Genomic DNA, 20,370 nt, shown 5'->3' on the forward strand with positions numbered 1-20,370 from the left:
AACATTTTCAACAATGGCCACAAGAATGGACCAAAGGAAAATTTTCATTGCCATGTAACAAGAGGATACCTGTGTGCTCTCTGAACTCCACCATAGCCTTCATGGTCTTCGAGTCAGCCAGTGCCATAAGCCAGAAGAGTTTGGTTCTTCCACAGCCTTCATGGAGGTCAACCTTAATGGCTTCCTCTTCTTCCTTAAACACCTGCAAACAAGTCAAGCATTGTCTTAAAAGTGCCAAGTGCCATGGAAGCTATTACGAAGTACAACTGCAATAAAATATGAACAAATAACCACTGATGTAAGTGGCAAGTCTTTCCTATCAAACGAAGGTAATATAATGAATATCTAATACAACTGTAAATACTTGAATGATTAAGAGACAACATTGCTTCATGTTTCTAGTTTATTAAGTATCTACACATAAATTGTGTAGAAAACTTTCCCTAATTTTGCTGCAAAAAACAAGTGACTAACTTCACAATTTACTTACATAAATAGTTGTTTTTACTGTGACGTATATATAATACATTTACCTTGAAGAAAAAACATACTTCTAAATCTATGGAAGCACGATATTGAGCATTTAAAACATCAGATTCAAATATAAGAAAATGATTAAAAAAAACAACAATTTAAACACAAAAAAACAATTATGGCCAGTGGGGAAACATCTGGATTTTCCAGGAAGAAAGTTACATTGTATTCAAACAGTGATATTATGCACTCAGTGTTTAATACATGCCCAGTGTAACTATTTAGGTAACAAGATAATGTTGATATAATTTAGCCTTTGGATGATGTTCACTTGCTGGCAAAAAGTTTCTTTACAACAATATCAGTTTGTATCTTGCAATTGACTTTATTATATGCATCTGCAATTCAAAAATACAAAAGTGGCTTTCAGAGTATAATTTCTGTGATAGTGTCATTTTCCTATTAAATCCCAAGTGCTTTACTGTTGGCCTAATACACATAAAAGTTGTATTTTTGAAAACAGGTTCTTTGGGAATAGTGTTTAGTTCTAAACCATTGGTGAAACATTTACTAATACATTATTTAATAAAAAAAAAAAAAAACTTTTGAATGTGAGATATAATCGGTCTATAATTCAAATTTGTCATTTTCTAATCTCTGTAATAGAGAAGTCAAGACTCTGTAGGTCATAAACAAATATAACGATGTATTGTCAGAAATGTCATCTCAGAATACACGACTTATCAGACTGAATGTACTCCCCAGCATTATTTTTGCTTGTCAAATCGGGATTTTGCTGCTTACTATTTGAGACTCAGAGCAATGCATTTCTAGCCAAACTTGTTATGACTAATATGAAGAATAAACTAGCAATACTAGCAATAAACGCAAAACTAATTTAGCAGTTAACCTGACTGCAGGTGTATTTTACCTTTTCTTAAAATGTTTCAGGATTTAAAATGAAGATAATCCACATTCTTTTACTTAATTAAATTACGAAGAGGACTATAAAAAAAAAAGACTGATTAATCAGTTGTCTTCTGCATGAAATCCTATACAATTGGTCTTAATTAGAAACAATTTTGTAGATTTAAAGCTTCTTATTTTTCTCCTTAGTTTATGTAAACGATAGTCTACCTGTCTCTGGTGAGAGCGGGTACGGCGATGCAGATGAAGGAACCGATCACAGTCAGTGCACAGGTTTCCACACACATTACAAAGGATGATAGCTGCAGTCTCACCATCGTCATGGTTGTCACACATAGGCTGTGGGGAAAAAAAGGAAATGCGAAACTATATCAGTAAGAAGGATGTTTTTTTTTCTTTTCTTTAAATCTTTATTGCATCTAAGCATGTTGGTTAAAAAACAAACAAACAAACAAACAAACAAAAAAAAACCGATATGCTTTACCATCTGTTTCTGCTGGCCATCTTTGCCCATCCAACGACCTGAGGAGAGCCGGTCCACATGGTCTTGATCCAGCACACACAGAGAGGCAAGAGCCAGCCAGAGCTGTGCCGAAACAAGTATATTTGATATTTACTGCTTTGCTCTATTATATAAAATAAGCACATAGTAGTACAATAGTAACCTATTGTTTTGGAAATGTTTTCCAGAGTGCTTCTTTAAGCTCAAGCATGATGACTCAGTGACCTGGTTTGTGATGTAGTGACTTAGATGACCTGTTTTCGCTGAATAATGAAAGGCTTAGTCATACCCGTGTGGTTGCAATGCAGCGCACTGGTGAGCGGTGCTCCTCCTCCATCTTAGTGAGAGCTATAATGGTCTCAGCAATGGCGTTCTTAGTTACTCTGGACCAAGCATCTGAGAGGTGACCCTAGGGAGGATAAGGTGTGATTAATCAGCACACAGAAACCAATACACAGACTGGAATTGAGACAAAACTATTTTACGGAGTTCTTACAGCAGCCATGTCTTTAACCAGTTTAATGATAATTTCAGAAATCTGAGGTGGTGTTGAACCCTTCATCCACCAGTGACTCTCACCACGCCGGATGTAGCTACTCACAAACAGAAAAAAAAAGGTACATGTAACTTACTAATGCATGAATCATGCATGCATGAATTTTTTTTATTTTAATTTGTTTAGGTTTACCAGTTCAAGCTCACCTTGAGTTAAAAATCATGGGCAACGTAACTGTTGTGACTCCTTTGGCTGCTGCCATGCCTGCTATGCCTGCAATGGTGGTGCCCTTGGCCTTGAGCTGTACTGTAAGGGCTTTAGCAATGCATCCTAGGAACATGTCCAGAATCCCCAGCTTGTTCCAGTCACCCTTCTCTGTTGAGTGGATGATGTCACTTATATCTGCTGGTGGCAAAGACTTCACACCGATTACACTGGCCAAGCGCACAGGAGTCACCTCAGGAAGGACACGTCTGAGCAGTGAAGTCACCTGGGTGATCAGAGGCAACGATTAGTCCGGAGGCAAGCCACACTATACTTCAAAGCTTTGATGGAAAAACACAAAAGCATATACTACACACTGCTCACACACACACTCACACACACACACACACCTGTCTTTGGACACGTGGTGAGGCAGTATGGAGTAGGGAGAACAGATCCTGTAGCAGGGTGAGTTGCTGGGCCAAGTACTGTCTGCCTACATTGGAGCCACTCAAGGCTAGGACCATCGAGAGCAATTCAAAACAGTAGGCATCTGAGGATGCGTCATCGTCGCTGGGCTGCGAATTGGCATTCTCCTTACTAGAGATAGCATGCTCCCATTCCTCACGAACACGTGTAGCCTCCATGCGTATCGCCTGTACAATGTGTGCACATACCTAAGGGCAACGGAAAATGGAGAGGAAAAAAAAAAAATAAAAAATTGAATAAAGACAATTTCACAAAAGATGCCATTGTGGAATGTATCTAACACCAACCAACCAATTGTACCAGTGTGATGCGTTACAAACATGAGGCATTTATTTCATTAGATTGCATAAGATTGCTCTCTGGGTTTGTAAAATAAAATGCAGAAATCCATTTCGCAGATGAATTTAAGCATGCATTACCACTGTATGCAATCAAAAAATTCTGATTAGTCCAACCAGAATTTATTCTTGCGCTAAGCTGCAGGAAGACTTTATACAAATATTGGGGTGATTGGTTTTCTAACAAAAAAAATTGTCAATATCCTGTTTGTGTACCTTGAGTACACCGTATAGAAAATTGTATACAGCTGGAAAGCAAAAATAAGCAGTATAAAAATGAAGCAGTGAACAACATACAACAACATAACATACCTGTTTCTGCAAATTGGTGAGCTTGCTCCTACTGAATATGATCCCAACCATGTGCTCCTTTAAATCAGCATCAGATGGAGCCTATGGGTGGAATTGAAAATCGTTAACAAATGCAATCTTTGTGTTTCATTAACTAAATCTTATGCCTACTGTGTATGATCATGGCAAACTTTGATGCTTACCTTGTCTTCACCCTCTGGAGATGACAGCAGGTTCTTCTCTTCCTGCTCTGGAGTAGGCTCTGCATCCCCACAAATGAGCTTTCCAAACACCTACACATCATCATCATCATCCATGGTATTAAATCACAGCTCCATTTTAAAATGCAGATTGTTTTGACACATTCATGTAGCCACACAATATTATCTCAACACAATCTCACTAACCTGTGAGGTGATGAGACGGAATACACGCAGAGTTTCTGCTTCACAGTTCTTCTGCTGAGCCACACTAGCTGAGATTTGACCTGCTATCTTGATCGTCTCACCATCCTTCCAGCCAAGCACCTTAACCTGCCTCACCCTCAGTGTGTTCTCTGGACCCTTCATCTCAATCTTGATCACATGGTGGTCCCCACCAGGTAGCTCGCTGGTCACCCAGCCCATGTGCCTTGAGTCCAGGTCAATCTGGCAGAACAAAGATAACAATAAATAAAAAAAAACTTCAAATCAAATATCAAATATCAATCTGACAGTCATATGAAGCTCTGCTGTCAGTAACAATACGAGGCAATTGCCATGGTTAACTTTTCAGTCACGGTATTAGATATATAGTCCATGACCTTGGAGGAAGTCATTTAAAAGATTTCTTTCTGTTAAGATTTTTGCACAAATATTACCAAGGTTTCTGAAGTGCGGGACAATTTCAGATTTACCTGTTTGATTCTGCAGAGGTCTTCCACTGCCCTTCCACAGAGAACTGTAATTGACGTGACTTTGTTCTAAAATATATGAAAAAATATATAAATTTTAACTGAAAAAGGAATTATCTATATATAATAACTATCAATGCTATACAGTCCCAACTTACTCCAATGTCACGGGAGTTGTCCACATGCACGGAAACATAAGTAGCATTGATCCCTTTCACACAGCTAAGAGTGATGCTCTTTGTCTTGTTCTTGTCTTCATCCCCTGATTCCCAGAATGTCTCTGTAGAACCATCTGTCAGGCTGCCGATCATGGCTGGTCGGCTGGATGTTTTTATATCCATCACACTGGTCAAGTCCTTCAAACAGGTTACCACACACAGCTCCTGCATCAAGGGAAATATGTTACTAAATGTAAACAGTGTTAGATTTATTACTGGATTATTATCAGATTTATCATTGTGTTGACAATGTAAAAATTTCATATATTATATAATACAGAGAAAACCCTGACGGTATTACGTCGTGTATGACAATAAATACACTTCTACAGAAATGCCTAAAGCAGAACTTCAAGAAATTCAAGAGCCTGAATGTGCATGAATATTACTGAAAACAATAAAAATAATGTTTTATTACTACCTGACTGATGGCTTCATATCCAGACTGCACGCTGATGTTAAAGCTCTCTTCGCTGTCTCCATCATCCGACTTGGACAGAATGTTGTTGATGTGATGAAACACATTACTCTGGTGCAGAAACTGGTGGTCTGACTGTTTAAATTTAAGACTCCAGCACCTACATGAAGTTTCAGAATTTTAGACACGGATAACAGATCGCTGCCTGTGTAACAGTATATTGCGGTGACTCATTTACCTGAGAGCCATTTGTTGAAGGGAACTTCCCCCAGGTAGAGACATCATCAGGTCAGAGATAGTCTGGAGAAGTCTGTGGAAGGTGTGGGGGAGAGGGTGAGCTGCCTCTCCGGCGATGACAATGTCAGAGAGAGGATGTTCACACACGCCCAAATCTTTCTCCTGCTGTGAAACAAAACAGGTGGCATTCATACAGTAGTCAAATTTTATTCTCAACTGGAAAAACCAAAGTGCAAGTGAATTGCATGGAGTTAAGAAAATTTGTGCGGTGCAGCCTGACCTCCACAGTGTCTTTATTGGCTTTGCTTTCATCCTCTTCCTCCTCCTCAGGCTCACATGGAGATGGAGTTAAAGAAGCCACAAAATGCCAGAGGATATCATGTAAAGAGGTGGTTTGAATCACGTTGCATAGCAGCCAGTTGAATGCCTAATGAGGAAACACTTTGATATGAATTCTATTTAATTCCATATACTGTTAACGTTACATCATCTGTTAAAAACATAATAAAATCATGCCAGATCATAATTCATCTTTGGGCTTGAGTACTATAAAAGAGTGAGTGCTATATTAAAACCACTTAGATGTTTGACCTTATTAAATATGAAAAAAGATCTGATATGATTTATCTTGATTTAGAAGCCTGCTATTTTAACAGGAGAGTGCAGACTTTCTTTATTCACCGTATATTTTAGCTACATATCCAACTAATTATGGCTAACCTCCATAGCAAACACTCTGCAAGCTGATTTGCGCAGAGCATGCCTCATGGCCACCTCAAGACCTTCTAAATCATGGTGCTGTATGACAAAGGCCAGGACAGGCCACTGGAAATTCCTTTCCCCTTTGCTTAAGGAGCCATGTGCTGAGATCAGCCGTGATAGTTCGGGAGAAGGGTGTCTCAGGAGAGAGGAGCCCACTTCTATAAAAAAACAAAACTACATGTAACATCTTTCGCATCAAGATTGAATATAGAATTGATTGAAAGACAGAATGCAGAGATCTGTAAATGTATTGAAACAAAAAAGGTGATTATAGATTATATCTAGAACTCTAGAAAACTTTAACAAAACACCTAATGACATTGGAATAAACAGTAAGAGTACCTGCATCCCCGCTGTGTACCCTCCGCCTGGGCACTGCCTTCACTCGGGCTGGAGAAGACGAATGTTGTTTGTCATACTCAGAAGCGACCACGGAGTAAGAGCGTTGGAATACGGTCCGTTTGGCTGTGTCACTGTCTGTGATGGGGCTTGTCTCCAGGCTACCAAAATATCACATCCATGATTTAAACATCTTTCCTCTCTGCTAACAGTTCTGCTAATATACTGGCAGAATTTTAGATAAGCAGTAGTGAAAAAGAAAGGTGCCGTTACCTAGGGGGCATGGACTTCATGTTACTTTCCGGTTCCTCAAAGACATTAGGACAAGCATCAGGCGTGACAGAGATATAAGGAGCTGGGACTGATGTCGATCTCAGGTAGCGCATCTCATCCTGGAACAGGTTTTCATCCTGATAGCCTCCATAATTCTCTGTGTGTTGACTGAAACAGAGGCATGTTAGATGTTATAATACATCTGTGGAGCGACTTTGACATTATCAAAGTTGTTTTTAAGTATATTAAATGTAAGGGGCACAGAAAGAAAAAAAAATCTGAATCTATTTGATTTACCGAGCCAGGGTCTGTAGATAGAGGCAGCCAATTTTATTTGGCAGCTCTTCAGAAACTCCCTCCTTCAGGCTAGGTAGGTGTGTGTGGAAGGGTTTCGGTGGGTGATGGCATAGCAGGTTTGGCTCGGCAGCACTGCTCAGGGATAACAGGAACAGGGCATTGGCACGGATCACCTGGTGTGCCTCCATAGTGGGAAGCGCTCGAGGAGTTTTCACTTGCAAAGGCTTCTTCCTGGACTGCTTCACCTGATTCATACAAAAAAAACACACAACAAGGTAATTGTTTTATTGATAGCAATTAAAAACAAGAAAACAAATGAGTATATGAGAAAGAAAACAGACTGCAAAAAAATGAAGTTCAACCTTCTCTCTAGCTGCAGTTTGTTTCTCTCTCAGGTACTTCTCTCTACAGCGGTCACAAACCAGATACCAGGTGCTCCCTCCTATGCCGCCATCTCCACAATTCCCTGCCCATCCCCCACAGAAGTGGCCAATGCTATTATAGCCTTGTCCTCCAGCATAACGCCCACAGCCTAAAGAAAATAGGACAAAACACTAAATTACATCCCCATTAAATTTTTCTAACAGCTGCGCATTAAACAGAGCCGAGAAAAAAAATTACAATAAAATATCATCCATGTACCTGGGTGGGCTTGCCTCATGTGGTATGTAACAGGGTAGGGATGAGATTCTCCACATAGTTCACAGATTGTGTCTTTTTCCGGACCTCCCATGGCCAGCTGTGCCATTTCCCCAAAAAGGTTCCCTCTTGGGCGAACCTCTGCCTTTTCCTTCTTTTTCTTCTCCTTCTTGGCCTTCTTGCTGTCTTTCTCACTCTCCTTCTTTTTAAGGATAGCACTAGAACCAGGGCTGGGGAAGATCATATTCTGTGTGGCAGCTTTGATAGTTGCCATAGAGATGTCCTCCCAAAAAGCTACAAGGTGTTGGAGAGTGAGGGGCAGGAGAGATTTTGACCTCAATGTGGAGTGGCTTGTTACTTCAAAAGAGGCCTGCTCACCTTTTCCATCTTCACATTTCTCAGGTAAGGGTGGCTCTTTAAGCATGGAGAGAACCTTGTTTTTATTGATGCTGCCCATCTTGGAGATATCAGGGCCATGAGGTGAGATGTTAAACATGTTAAGTGCAGAGGAGATCTCAAGTGAATGACGGTTTTTCAGCTTGCTTTCTTTTTCATCAAGGCTCTGCTGGCAGCTGAGCGAGTTGCGAATGGGAGCATGCTCTTTGGTCAGTTCAGGGTTAAACTTCAGGAAGGAGGAGCAGGCCATAGCATCATGAACAATGCCCTCATGCCACAGGAAGGCTGCAAAAACAGCACGAGCACATTCAGCCACAGAAGGTGACATGGCCTGCTTGGCAGGCTCAGCTTGGCGGACATTCTCACCCTTAAAGAGAGGCCCCGACTTGTCCTTTTTGGGCCGCACATGCCTGCTTGAAGTCTTGCGGCTGACTTTCGGTGAGGAGCGGCTTTCCAATTCCTCCTTGACCGGAGCCTTTCCAATGCTGAAATGTACTTTGGACGAGCCCTCTTCGGCATTAAGCAATTCGGCATTTTCATCATTGGCTTCATCGCTGGACAGCAGGGCACTAGAAGAGCATACTTCTAATACTTCACTGTGAAGGTTCTCCTGGACAACATGAGGAGATGGGGAACCGTTTTCAAAATTGTTGCTCCCCACTTTAGCCTCTTTTAGCAGATGTTTCTGTTTGGGAGAAGTTGATCTGCCTCTCAGTGGCTCTGTCAGAGGTATTTTTTTCTTTCTCAAGACATCAGGGTCCAGGGTATAGGAGTCAGATTTGGATCTCTCACGAGGAGGATCTAGATGAGCCTTTGAGGAGGGACAGACTTTTATTGGCAGGTTCTTATCTTGTGGAGAGGAGGAGCGTGGGGAACTGCTGCTGGAGGGACTTGATCTCCCTGAGATGACGGTCTTTTGTTTGGGTGAGGAAGATCGTGAACCTGTATTTGGAGACTCAGACCGGAGACTCGAGCTTTTCCCATCAGCTTTTAGGGCCTGTAGGGTGTTGTGGTTTGGTGAATGAGAACGGCTGTGAGAGTCGGAGCGTAATTTGCCTGTGTCTGATTTGAGGATAAGAGCCTCGCTGGCAGACAGGCTGTCAATGGTCTTGATTTTGCCCTGATCAGGGGTGCGGTTAGAGCGGCTGTCAGCTTTGATTATGCGACCTTCTTGGTGATGCTTGCTTGCTGGAGACATTGATCGAGCTGTCACGTTTCCTCTCTCACCTAAATGTCATAACAAATTAACAATTAATCAATTCATGAGCCTCTCACAAAGAGTTCAAGAGTTCTAAAATTAAACTGTATAGAAACAGGAAAAAAACACATTACATACTAATACAATGCCTGAAAATTAAAAGTGATAAAGAAAAGCAGAAATGGAGAAGGGTAAATTATACATGTTGTGATGCACAAAAAACATGACAAAGAAACCACTGAAACCGTAGACTTCCAGTTTGCACAGCCAGATTTCATTGTGCCAAGTTCTGTAGTCAATCTAAAGCAACCTACGCACTACATGTTCCAATCCATACCAACACGGAAACTACATCTAGATCATCAAGCAGTGGATGAGACGAAGCCCGTCTCAGTGGTAAGTCTCCGGGTGCTCCTAGAAGGAGGCATGCATTACCCACCCTTTTGTCTGAGAGCAAGAGATGAGAGAGCTGTGCCAGGCCCAGCCACACTGCTTTTGTGCACACGCTCACTTGAAGCAAGGCTGCGTGATGAAGCATCTACAGCGGAAAACAGTTGCAAGGAGAGTAAGCAACAAGATTTGAACCAAAGAAAACATCAGAGAAGGAAAGATGGATCAGGGGGTGAAATGAGAAAGTGTGTATATGTGTGTGAGAGAGAGAGAGAGAGAGAAAAAGAGAGAGAGAGGTCAGAAAAAAGCAGGAAAAGAAAAAAGAGGCATGTACTCAGGGAGAGAAAGAATATAGCCACTGGAGAGAAAAAGTAAAAAGCAGCAACTAATGAAAGGTCTGGAATCTGATCCCTGGACTACACAAACACTAGCTTTGCAAAGAGCTCTGGATGACTGCAAACACACATTCACATGGCAGATAAATAAATAATAAAATAAATTCACTCTGGCACTCAATAGTGGCATATTTCTTTAAACTAAACTAGAGTATTTTAGTGCAGTTTTGCCCTTTCAAATTTGACTTTAGGATATTTTGTGAATGAGGAAAATAAAAGATATGAACCAAATAAATAGATAAATAAAATTAAATATTACATATAGATGAGGTGAGAAAGACTGCATATAGGGAGCAAAAAAATAGAAGTGTTTGGGCATGAATTGCTAGAGTTAAAATGGCTATTGGACAAGAAGCAAAAAAAAAAAAAAAAAAAAAGATGCTTATTGGAATACACAGCAAGTGAGTATGATGGAAAAGAAGCAAAGAAGCAAGGAGCCTAAGCTTGAGAGGAACACAGACATTTTAGGAAAAACAGAAATATTTTAATGACAAAAAATAAAAAAATAAAGCCCTGTGCATCTGTGCAAGCAAGCACCACCACTGTCAAACAGAGGGCCAGACTTACTTAGAAGCTGTGGTTGTGGCTGAGGCTGCTGGGAAAGGGACTGTCCAAATACAAAAGGGCTGTGGACAAGGGAAGAGGGAGGTTTGGCGGCTTGCTCAAATATGGAGGGAGCTGGGAGGAAAGGCCCAGACTGAATGGAATTCAGTATGGCACTCAGGCGGTCACCTGTAACGTGGAAGACAATGGGAATACTATAGCTTTTTACGACTGGAAGCATAGAAAATGCAAAGACCAATGCCCCACAAAGGCACATTTACTGGCAGTACAAAAGGGGTGTCAGTGGATTAGATGAATCACGGGGGGAACAGGTAGAAGCTCTGGGGACAGTAAGTCGGGAATTTTTTATTTATTTTTTTAAAATGTGCACCTACGTTGGTTAAGGTATTGTGTATTGAGCCATAGGTAAGGTGCTGGCTTTGGCAACATTGCCTTGGCTGTTCTTTCATCACTCCCAGCTTAAGCACAAACCATTGTTGATTTACACTGGTTGGTTTCATTATGGTTGGAAGATTTTAAGGAGCACTTATAAAGTGTGTTACCACAGACATTGCCTAGATTATTTTTGGCTGACACAAATCTCTCCATGAAGTGTAACTATGAATGTGCATAAGGTAGTGATGAAGGGTCCATAAAACACCATGCCGCTCAGCAAAGGTGTATGGATGTATTACTCAGCAGCAGTGAATGAAGAAAGCACAGCAGGATTCAGGCTTTAACCCAAGTCCTCAAAAGTGGGACACATTTTGGTGGGTCCAGATGCACTAAGTGTGCAGCACATAGAATCTTTTCCATGCATACAAGAACAACATTTTTTGTTACTGATCTTGGCCATGACACACAATAAACATGTAAGCATGCAGAAAGAAAAGATAAGGCAATGAATGTATTAATGAATCTAAACTTCCCCCATAATACAGATGAATGTGGCACCACAGTGTGTAAGTGGAGCTATGGTACAAAATACAAAAAATAGTAATATCTAATAGTGAGTAAAACTCAACGGCGGTGTCTAAACAAGGAAGTAAACAATAATTTAGGGCCTTGTTTAAAAAAAAGAAAAGAAAAAAGAAAAAGAAAAAAAAATAGAGAAAATATCTTCCCTCTGACACAACATATACAATCACAGTTACAAAAAAGTTGGGGCGCTGTGTGACATGCAAATTAAAATACAAATGATTGATTTGGAAATCTCATAAACCCATATTTTATTCACAATCGAACAAAGAAAACATATCAAATGTTTAACCCGAAGAAATGTACCACTTTAAGAAAAGAAATACCGTATTTTTCAGACTATAAGCCGCTACATTTTTCCCACGTTCTGAACCCTGCGGCTTAAACAACGAAGCGGCAAATTTAGGGATTTCCTGGGTTTTTCCCGGTTTCACAAACTTCAAGCCAAAAAACTGAACCCCATAACATTAGACCAATTAAATTTCCGAACGGAAACGAAAAAAAAAAAAACGCACCTCACCTGTGTTCTGAGCTGCACGGCATCGAGAGAAAAACTTCCATCGGGTGATTTTTAAACGCACGACGATGCCAAAAGATAAACTCCCGAGAGAAATAGTTGTGAAAGGAAGGAGGAAGACAGTGAACAATGACTTTCTTGGTCGGCTACTGTTTAGATACAAACCGTTGTAACGCGTTCGGTCAGGTTGAAGGGAGAGCTCGCTTCTGGCAGGCTATTCCCAAAATACCGCTATGCTCCTAATGGAAGCGCAACATATTTCACCCGTTACACCGTGTGTAACGTGTCTTTCGTTAAAGCCTGTGAAAAAATATATTAGTGTAGACACCTTATAGACAGGTGCGGCTTATTTATTTAAAAAATAAAAATATTTGTAAAATTCAGTGAGTGCGGCTTATATATGGGTGCGCTTTATAGTCCAGAAATTACGGTATTCATTTCTGAATTCGATGGCACAACACGTCTTAAGTTGGGACGGGGCAACAAAATTCTGAAAAAGTAAGTGTTACTAAAAAGAAACAGCTAGAGCAGGTTTATAAGGAACATTTTGCAACTAATTAGATTAACTGACAACAGGTCAGTAACATGGTTGGTATCAAAAGAGAGGCAGAGTCTCTCAGAAATAAAGATGGACAGAGGTTCACCAATCTGCGCAAAAAAACGTATTTACAAATTGTGGGACAACTGCAAAATAATGTTACACAACATTAGTTTGGCTGAATTAAATAAAACAATAAATAAAAACATACATTTTCACAAAAATAAGATATCTGAAACATTTTCCCCAAAATAACAGGGAATGCCCTGTCGCTGCTCACGCCCATGTAAATTATTTACCTGTTTTTCTGCTGAAGTTTAAGATACAGTATATGTTTACATACTTGAATTCAAGCAATTGCGCAAAAATTCATATTAAATGTCTTTAAACTGTTTTTTTTTGGAAGATTCAATGTAGACAATGTCTTTTTCAAGGTAGGCCATGCATATTTCAGCAGGACAGTGTTAAACTGCATACTGCATTTATTAAAGAAAAATTTCTTCTGAGAAAAAGAGTCTGGTGCATCATGAAACAAAAAATACGACAAAGAAGACCCAAGTGTGTTGAGCAGCTGGAATCCTATATTAAGACACCACTGGTACAACATTCCTCTCCCAAAACAAAAGCAACTGGTCTTCTTAGATCCTAAATGTATATGGGATGTGTTTCAACCATTAAAAAAAAGAAAAAAATTCTTGTTGCACGTTACAATTTTCTGTGTTCTGTTGTAAATAGAAAATGGGTTTATGAGATTTGTAAATCAGAGAATTCAATTTTTATTAACATTTTACACAGCATCCCAACTTTTATGGAATTGGGGTATTTTTAATCAAAGGCAACAGATTTCTAGTACCATAGCTGATCAAAAATGAAAAAAGTAACCAAAACCATTTATAATGAAATATGTTACTAATTACTAAATAGGTACATGCAAGAGAAACACTAAAACATACAATTGCCCATATTACTGATGTGTACAACTTTGATGAAACGTAGTATTGTTCCCAGTGATATGCAATAACAGATGGAAAAAAAAGAAGATACAAAAGATGTACAATGTTTAGATAAATATAGATTCATAAAACCTGAAATGGAGTTTTGTTAAATACATTTTTTGGCCTCACTTATCAGCCTTTTGTGTAAAGTATTGTGCAAATGTTACCATAGTTTAAATCAAAGTCTATTTCAAAGTTACAAAATCTTTAAAATGCTCATTTTCTTCTGACTTCCCATAAATTGGCAAACACATTCACAACTCAGAAAATGTAAATGTGCTGACAAAACTTCAGACAAGAAAACAAATAAAAACCCGATTACACGTGTGCACTAAATCTTACATTAATGCAACTGATTTATTGTAGAGCATCATCTTCCACAGGCTTTTCCTTTTATAGAGTGCCATTTAGTTTGTCCTAACTGAATTGCTAGTTCTGTAAACATTATTAAATTTGTGAGTAAATTTATAAAATCAGTAAACAAACTGTCGTTAGGTCTTAGATTAAGGAACCTCCGTATATGTAAATTCAGAACGATGTATTGGATACTAAAAATTTATTTAACTAAGAATTGATTTTCATAAATGCTACAATTCTTTGTAAAAAGAAATGGTCTACAAATATCATTTACAAAGAAGCCAAAATATTTGTATGCAGCTTAATAAATGAGGCCCAATGTGTGATTATAGTGTACGGGATTTAAACTATGTACAAATCCTGCAACGTAATGTTCTATAAAAAGACAACGATGGCGAATGGTTACAAGTAACACACAGTGGGTTTAAACAATGCTGCTTTGTCTATATCATATGTGACAGTGTGTTCTCTACTGAACTAGGTTTTTCTTGCATTCAAAGTCATCTATGCTCACCTTTGTTGTTGGAGATGCCATAATCAAAGCCTTGTGCTCCACTGCCCATAGATCTGCTAAAGGCCTGCACCGAGAAGGGGCTTGGGGGAGGAGTCTGAGCACTATGTTCTAGTACAGCTTGTTCTGTTGGAGGAAATATGAAGTCAGAAATGACATACATTTCATCAGCTTGGCAAATGACAAATAGCATTCTTATCAGGATATTACATATTATTAGTATTAGTATGTCTAGTGCCTGTCCAGGTTGACTTGTTCTGAAAGCTACTACACCATGGACAAAAATACATAGAATCTTATTTGTCAATGATGGTTTTGTGGGTGTGGTTTTACCTTCATCATGGCGCAGATATTGGTTTCCTCCTCTGTCTCTTGCTAGGGACCAGGCTTCTCCCTCATCGCTCTCGCAGAACTCGACTACACTGTTCTTATCCAGCTGTACCCATGTTCCCTCTGGGTTAACCACCTGATAAACAAACAACATTATTTATCTCATCACACACAAGGTTAGAGCACTGGCCGTTTCACAAATTGTTGTAGATAGCGGTTTATAATAAAGTGGGTCATGATTACACTGGCAGTAAATGTTAAAGGAGCTGATGTGCCAATCACTTTATTATATTATTCAACACAGAGCACACTGTCCTGTTCGGCATGTGACTATGGTAGCGAACGCCGGGGGCAGCAGTGATAAATGCACAGTAGTCACTAAAATATGAAGAGGGGAACTCTAGGACAGCATGACACACCACACTCTTTAGAAAGACTGAGCCGGAAGAGGCACAATCACCTCGATGGTAAACGATGGAGAACTTTTAAATGAGCTAAGGAAAGGAATACTTCAAGTGGCCAGAGGTCTTCATTCTAGAAATGACTTTAGCCTTTTGGTTTATTAACTTCACATTGCAATATATATATATTTTTTGCTTAATAGAAGTAATAAGTCCATGTGTTGTTACATGTTATTTACTAAGCATTCCAAATGGTTGTGCAGGAATGTAATTGATTCAGAGCAGGAGCAAAAGCTGAAGCCATGCAGGTTTTACTTATAATTTTATGTGCTAGAATTTCAACATACAAAGAATGATCACACATCCACACCAGGAGCTAATAATGTATTGTTTTTTGGAAAGGAAATGACACACTGCAATTTTAAAGGACACGAAGAAGAAAAAGAAACTGCAATTACAGTAACCGCAGCACTGGAAATAAGGCAAGAAATCTGGCAACGTAGTGATTTACTAGCAGCCAAAAGAACACAGGTGGGAGTCCATACCTCGCCTACAGCCTTGACTTTGTTCCCCAGTACTAACATCCCAATGGGGATACCTCTAAGGTTTGGGCAGCTTCTGATGTTGTGACCCGAGGGTCCCGTCTTCACTACCTTATAAAGACCTGGTCCGCCACCCAGGCCAGCCCTGCCCACACTGCGCATAGGGGCTTCATGGGAGGAGCGGCCATTGGTCTCCCTTATACACTCATCTGACTGGGGCCTGGCCTCCTGCAAAACCAAAGGTGATAAGTCAATGTCTGAAGCACAAAAGCAACAGGTACATTAACATTACTGCACTTAAAATGGAGCTCATTGCAGTGTCAGCATTTAGGCAGGAGCCATATCAGTTACATTTAATGCACTATAACTTGGGTCTACCCATGACCATATATGCAACAAAATATAATTTATACGTATTTGTACTAATGTAAAAGTCTGATGTTACAAAAAATGCATTCTTTAAATAAATGAATGACAACAATATGCACACAAAATGACTTTGGCATACTAGAGAGTGGGAGTGTAGGGTAAGCATGCTGATAAGCTCCTTATCATACGTAAGACCAATTAAACTAAATTAAATCATGCCAATCGCTTGTGAAATATTAAAATAGAATTGAAATGCAAACCAAAATGTGAATTTGTAATGAAACGGTCATGTAAATGCAAAAAACAAACAATAAAAAAATCAGACATAACATTTATTTAAAATTGCCTGTATTTTACCATGTACATTATGTTGCATCTTCCTAAAACACATAATTCACAATAATAATCATGCATCTTTGGGATGGCACATTAACTGTAAAAAAAACAAGAGTTTGAGAGGACAAACAAAAGACACACAAAAACTGGTGTGAAGCAAAAAAGCAGCAAAGCCATACAGATATGTCCCCTTCTTTTAACAACTTACCTGAGGGAAACAAGATAAGGTCGTCCAAGACAAAAAGTCGATATCCCTGACTCCTTGGCTAGCACTAAAGGTATTCTAAGCAACAAATTGTGAGAAGATCAAATCATGGTCGGGATATGTTTAAATCAGAAAAGGTGCTGACAGCATGGGTTTACTTTTTAGAAAGAAGCTAGCGTGTTTCCGACGAAGATTTAATCGATTTGTTTCCCTAATTTCCCTGTATCACACCGTTTAAGCTATAGGTGTTTCATCTGAAACTGAAGCGTCATACAATTTCATACAAAGCAATGTTAAGAAGATAAATGTTTTAAAACTTTTTTTTTTTAAATCTTAAAAAAATAAGTGGTGTGTCATGCTGTTTCCAATAAAGTTCCTCCAATCCATGAGCAAATGTCCTTTAGAATGCCTGCATATTGTCTGGCAAAGCAAGTTTCTGACTGCTGATTTTTTTCATGGCAGAAAGCCAACTTTATGATGATACGGGCTTTTTAGCACATCTCAGCAACCAAGCTAGAGTCCTAATTATTAATTTTGTTTTTAAGGTTAACCCAACCAGTATACAGATATGAGCTAAAAAGCCCATTAATCGATTACATACATCAGAATCGCTATGGTTCCAATTAAACAGTTTGCATCCTTGTTCATCCAAGGACCCTTTTACGTACACAATCATGTATAACTTACATGAGAAGCGGCATCAGATATGAGAATCTTACAGATCAATGCTATACACATGTATAGTCCTATAACACAATGTAAGTGTACTCAAACACTGCTCACAACCCAAGAATTTAGCTCCCTCTAGTGTCTCATTATTTTTTCACAGTTTTTGCAAAAATAGTGCCTATATAACAATTGAGGAAGATGTAAATATCCTTTTTTTTTGGCTATATCAGTATCATAATTTTGACAGACAAATTTTTCATTAACCAAATTATTGACGTCAATGTTATTTTCATACCTTTTTTTAATGGTAATGACTTAAATGGTTTCAAAAGAAAACCAAGAAATATGTTCATCTTAGCAACCAATCATTTCTGTAGTACTATTGTGATTTTCTTTGCATTTAAGATGGTTTGGCTCAAATTTGACCCAATTCCAAAGAAGATAAATCATTGCAATGTAGCAAGGATTGTTGCTGCAAGTTAAAAGAAAGTGCAGTATGCTTGTGATTACCTCTAAGATTTGCTACCAAATAGACTTTAAAATATCAATGCTTTAGATATGTTGGAATGGTGGGATGTCTACTTCCAACTATCTGAACACATAATATCTTAAAATATATTTTAAAAGTACATTTTTGGTATTTTCAGGAGATGACAAAAACCTCTTTTCCCAGAGAATATGGTGAAATATTTACCAGCATTTGTGAGGAAATTTGGAAGGGATTTTACCTTGGGATATTTACAGTTTCTTTTATAGTAGGCCAAAAACAATTTATCCAGCCATAGGAAACATCATTATTTGCAAAAGACACAGACAGATTTAAACAGGATCAAAATCCCAGAAATAAACCAACAAGCTTTACATCACCATACACAACTAATGACCTTCGAACAGAGCTTTCAGCTTCTCTCCCCTTTGACAAAATCCTGACCATTACAGGCCCACAGCAAGGCTTTAATGTTAAACCACTGGAACAAATATGCAATAAATTATTTATCTGGTCTCAGAGTAATCACCATTCAGTGCTTTTCGGCATTAGGTTACTGGATGCACTTATAGCCGAGACAAATCTCTGAAAACACTGACACAGTGGTCTAACCTTGAAGGCTATAAAGCATAACTTCCAGTGTCAGTGTCAGATAAATGGCCTGCAGTTCTACAAACCGGAGGCCTATACTTACATCAACAGGGAGCAGGAGATTTCTGCCCAGATGCTGGTTAAAAGAGAGGCACCAGGCTTCAGTGTACCCATTCATGTTGGGAACATACTTCTTTACAGTCTCATCATTCAGTCTGAGCCACACACCATCATCATTGTGGATCTATGGGAAACAAGCAACAGAGCAGAGCCATGCCTTCCTGTAACTGCTAAAAGGTCACTGCATGATCCTCAGAGGCTGCAAAATGTGAGCGCTCGATGCGATAGAAAGATTCTGAATTTTCTGTGTGCACACTATTCTTCAAGGGATGTCTACGTAAATTTACTATGAATATGAATTTGGAACATTTGCAGCCGTATTGCAAATGCAGTTGTATTCTGTTAAAGTACTGTCTATCAAGGGTGAACCCCCAAATCTAAAGTAAATGTAATAATGGGTAAATCTACTGATAAACCTGCAGCCTGAAAGTCTTTTGCATGTATGAAGCAAAGGAAATGCAAAGAAATGTTTTTATCCAAATTAAAATATGTAAGCTTTAAGCTGCAGCAATGATTTCAATATGCTTAAAACTATGTGATTTAAGATAAAAGGAGCCATAAATGAATTACAGTCACTGTTCACTTTATTAAAAGAATTTCAAGAAGATGAAATAAAAATGATAGCACTTGAAAACATTACATATAGATTATGTGTGTCCCTCATCTAAAGTGATTTACCTCGTCAATGAAAGTGATGGTGCCATTGACTTGGACTATGCCTATTTGTTCGCTCTGCAGAGAGGGGTGACTACGCACACGCAGCCCTGCGCTGTCCTTGGCGATAAATTTGCGCACCTGAGAGGAGCAGACAGGGAGAGAGACGGGGAGAGAGTGAGACAAGCAAGCAGACGACAGGAGAAAGCAAAGCACCTTAGATCACAAGAATGCCAGACAAGAACACAGCAGGGGTACTTGGCAGAGAAAGTGTAAGAAAGGGTTCATTCTCAACTTAATCTGTCATGTTTGTTTAACAAGATAAAAAAAAACCTTAAGCCATCACACCAAGCCTTGAGAGATTTTAGGCAGAAATAGGAAGCCTAGCAGCAAGGCACAAAAATGATTCCGCTCAGCTGTGTTGCTTGTTTCCCAGCAAAAAACTCAACACAAACAATAGCATTTGAAATGCGTGTAAAGAAATGTTACTTGATTTTTAAGGAAATCCATCAAAATACCTTCATATCAGATATTCAAATCTGTTCTTTTTCAAGTAAACAAGTACAAAGAATTTCAATCATAGGATGGTTAAACAGAATAATATAAATGCTTCATCATGGCCAAATTGATCAGGTCTAGCCCCCTCTTCTGGTTTAGATTTTCTTGTTGGAATCTGGAATCTCACCTTGCTTGGCTGAGGTTCAGCTTTAGGTTTAATCATCTGTGTACCAGGAGGAATCATGCCTTTAGGTGGGTCTTTCACTTCAACCTCCAAACCAGCATCTGCATGAAAAACCTTTGTGTTGAGTGTTCAGCACCCTATTTCAAAGCTCCAAATTATTTTGACAACGCCTTTACAGAGCCTCATTCCTGTATAATAATGTGAGGACACGTGAACAGAGCGAACCTGAGTGAGGATTGAGCCAAATTTTACTAATCACATGGTAGCTGCTCTCAAATAACACCCCACCCAACTTTAAATACATTCATCATTACTGAGCTGTCACAGGTTACAACTGCAAATGCGCACTGAAATCATTTGATAAAGTAAG

The 20,370-nt window shown here is 39.1% G+C and overlaps 1 protein-coding gene across 17 annotated transcripts in view; it reads right to left on the reverse strand.

Moving 5' to 3' along the window:
* The window catches only part of mycbp2 (MYC binding protein 2), a 59,491-nt gene that overhangs the window by 3,770 nt on the left and 35,351 nt on the right, over positions 1-20,370 (reverse strand). For 5 of the 17 annotated variants that reach the window (XM_046845638.1, XM_046845640.1, XM_046845635.1 and 2 more), the window contains 30 exons: positions 20,004-20,101; positions 19,343-19,459; positions 18,648-18,788; positions 16,801-16,875; positions 15,891-16,115; positions 14,948-15,080; positions 14,618-14,740; positions 10,743-10,907; positions 9,830-9,928; positions 7,800-9,419; positions 7,520-7,689; positions 7,158-7,402; positions 6,861-7,028; positions 6,591-6,748; positions 6,207-6,406; positions 5,767-5,913; positions 5,488-5,651; positions 5,253-5,409; positions 4,772-4,996; positions 4,617-4,682; positions 4,129-4,368; positions 3,925-4,014; positions 3,743-3,823; positions 3,014-3,280; positions 2,606-2,889; positions 2,400-2,496; positions 2,193-2,312; positions 1,886-1,987; positions 1,612-1,740; positions 70-202 (listed from right to left, as the gene is read on the reverse strand). In XM_046845638.1, the coding sequence (XP_046701594.1) occupies positions 70-202; positions 1,612-1,740; positions 1,886-1,987; positions 2,193-2,312; positions 2,400-2,496; positions 2,606-2,889; positions 3,014-3,280; positions 3,743-3,823; positions 3,925-4,014; positions 4,129-4,368; positions 4,617-4,682; positions 4,772-4,996; positions 5,253-5,409; positions 5,488-5,651; positions 5,767-5,913; positions 6,207-6,406; positions 6,591-6,748; positions 6,861-7,028; positions 7,158-7,402; positions 7,520-7,689; positions 7,800-9,419; positions 9,830-9,928; positions 10,743-10,907; positions 14,618-14,740; positions 14,948-15,080; positions 15,891-16,115; positions 16,801-16,875; positions 18,648-18,788; positions 19,343-19,459; positions 20,004-20,101 (6,039 nt within the window). The remainder of the gene's footprint in view (positions 1-69; positions 203-1,611; positions 1,741-1,885; positions 1,988-2,192; positions 2,313-2,399; positions 2,497-2,605; positions 2,890-3,013; positions 3,281-3,742; positions 3,824-3,924; positions 4,015-4,128; positions 4,369-4,616; positions 4,683-4,771; positions 4,997-5,252; positions 5,410-5,487; positions 5,652-5,766; positions 5,914-6,206; positions 6,407-6,590; positions 6,749-6,860; positions 7,029-7,157; positions 7,403-7,519; positions 7,690-7,799; positions 9,420-9,829; positions 9,929-10,742; positions 10,908-14,617; positions 14,741-14,947; positions 15,081-15,890; positions 16,116-16,800; positions 16,876-18,647; positions 18,789-19,342; positions 19,460-20,003; positions 20,102-20,370) is intronic. The other 12 variants (XM_046845636.1, XM_046845637.1, XM_046845642.1 and 9 more) reach the window with 12 other exon arrangements.

This window comes from Silurus meridionalis, chromosome 3 (genome assembly GCF_014805685.1).
Source record: "Silurus meridionalis isolate SWU-2019-XX chromosome 3, ASM1480568v1, whole genome shotgun sequence".
Classification (NCBI taxonomy): Eukaryota; Metazoa; Chordata; class Actinopteri; order Siluriformes; family Siluridae; genus Silurus; species Silurus meridionalis.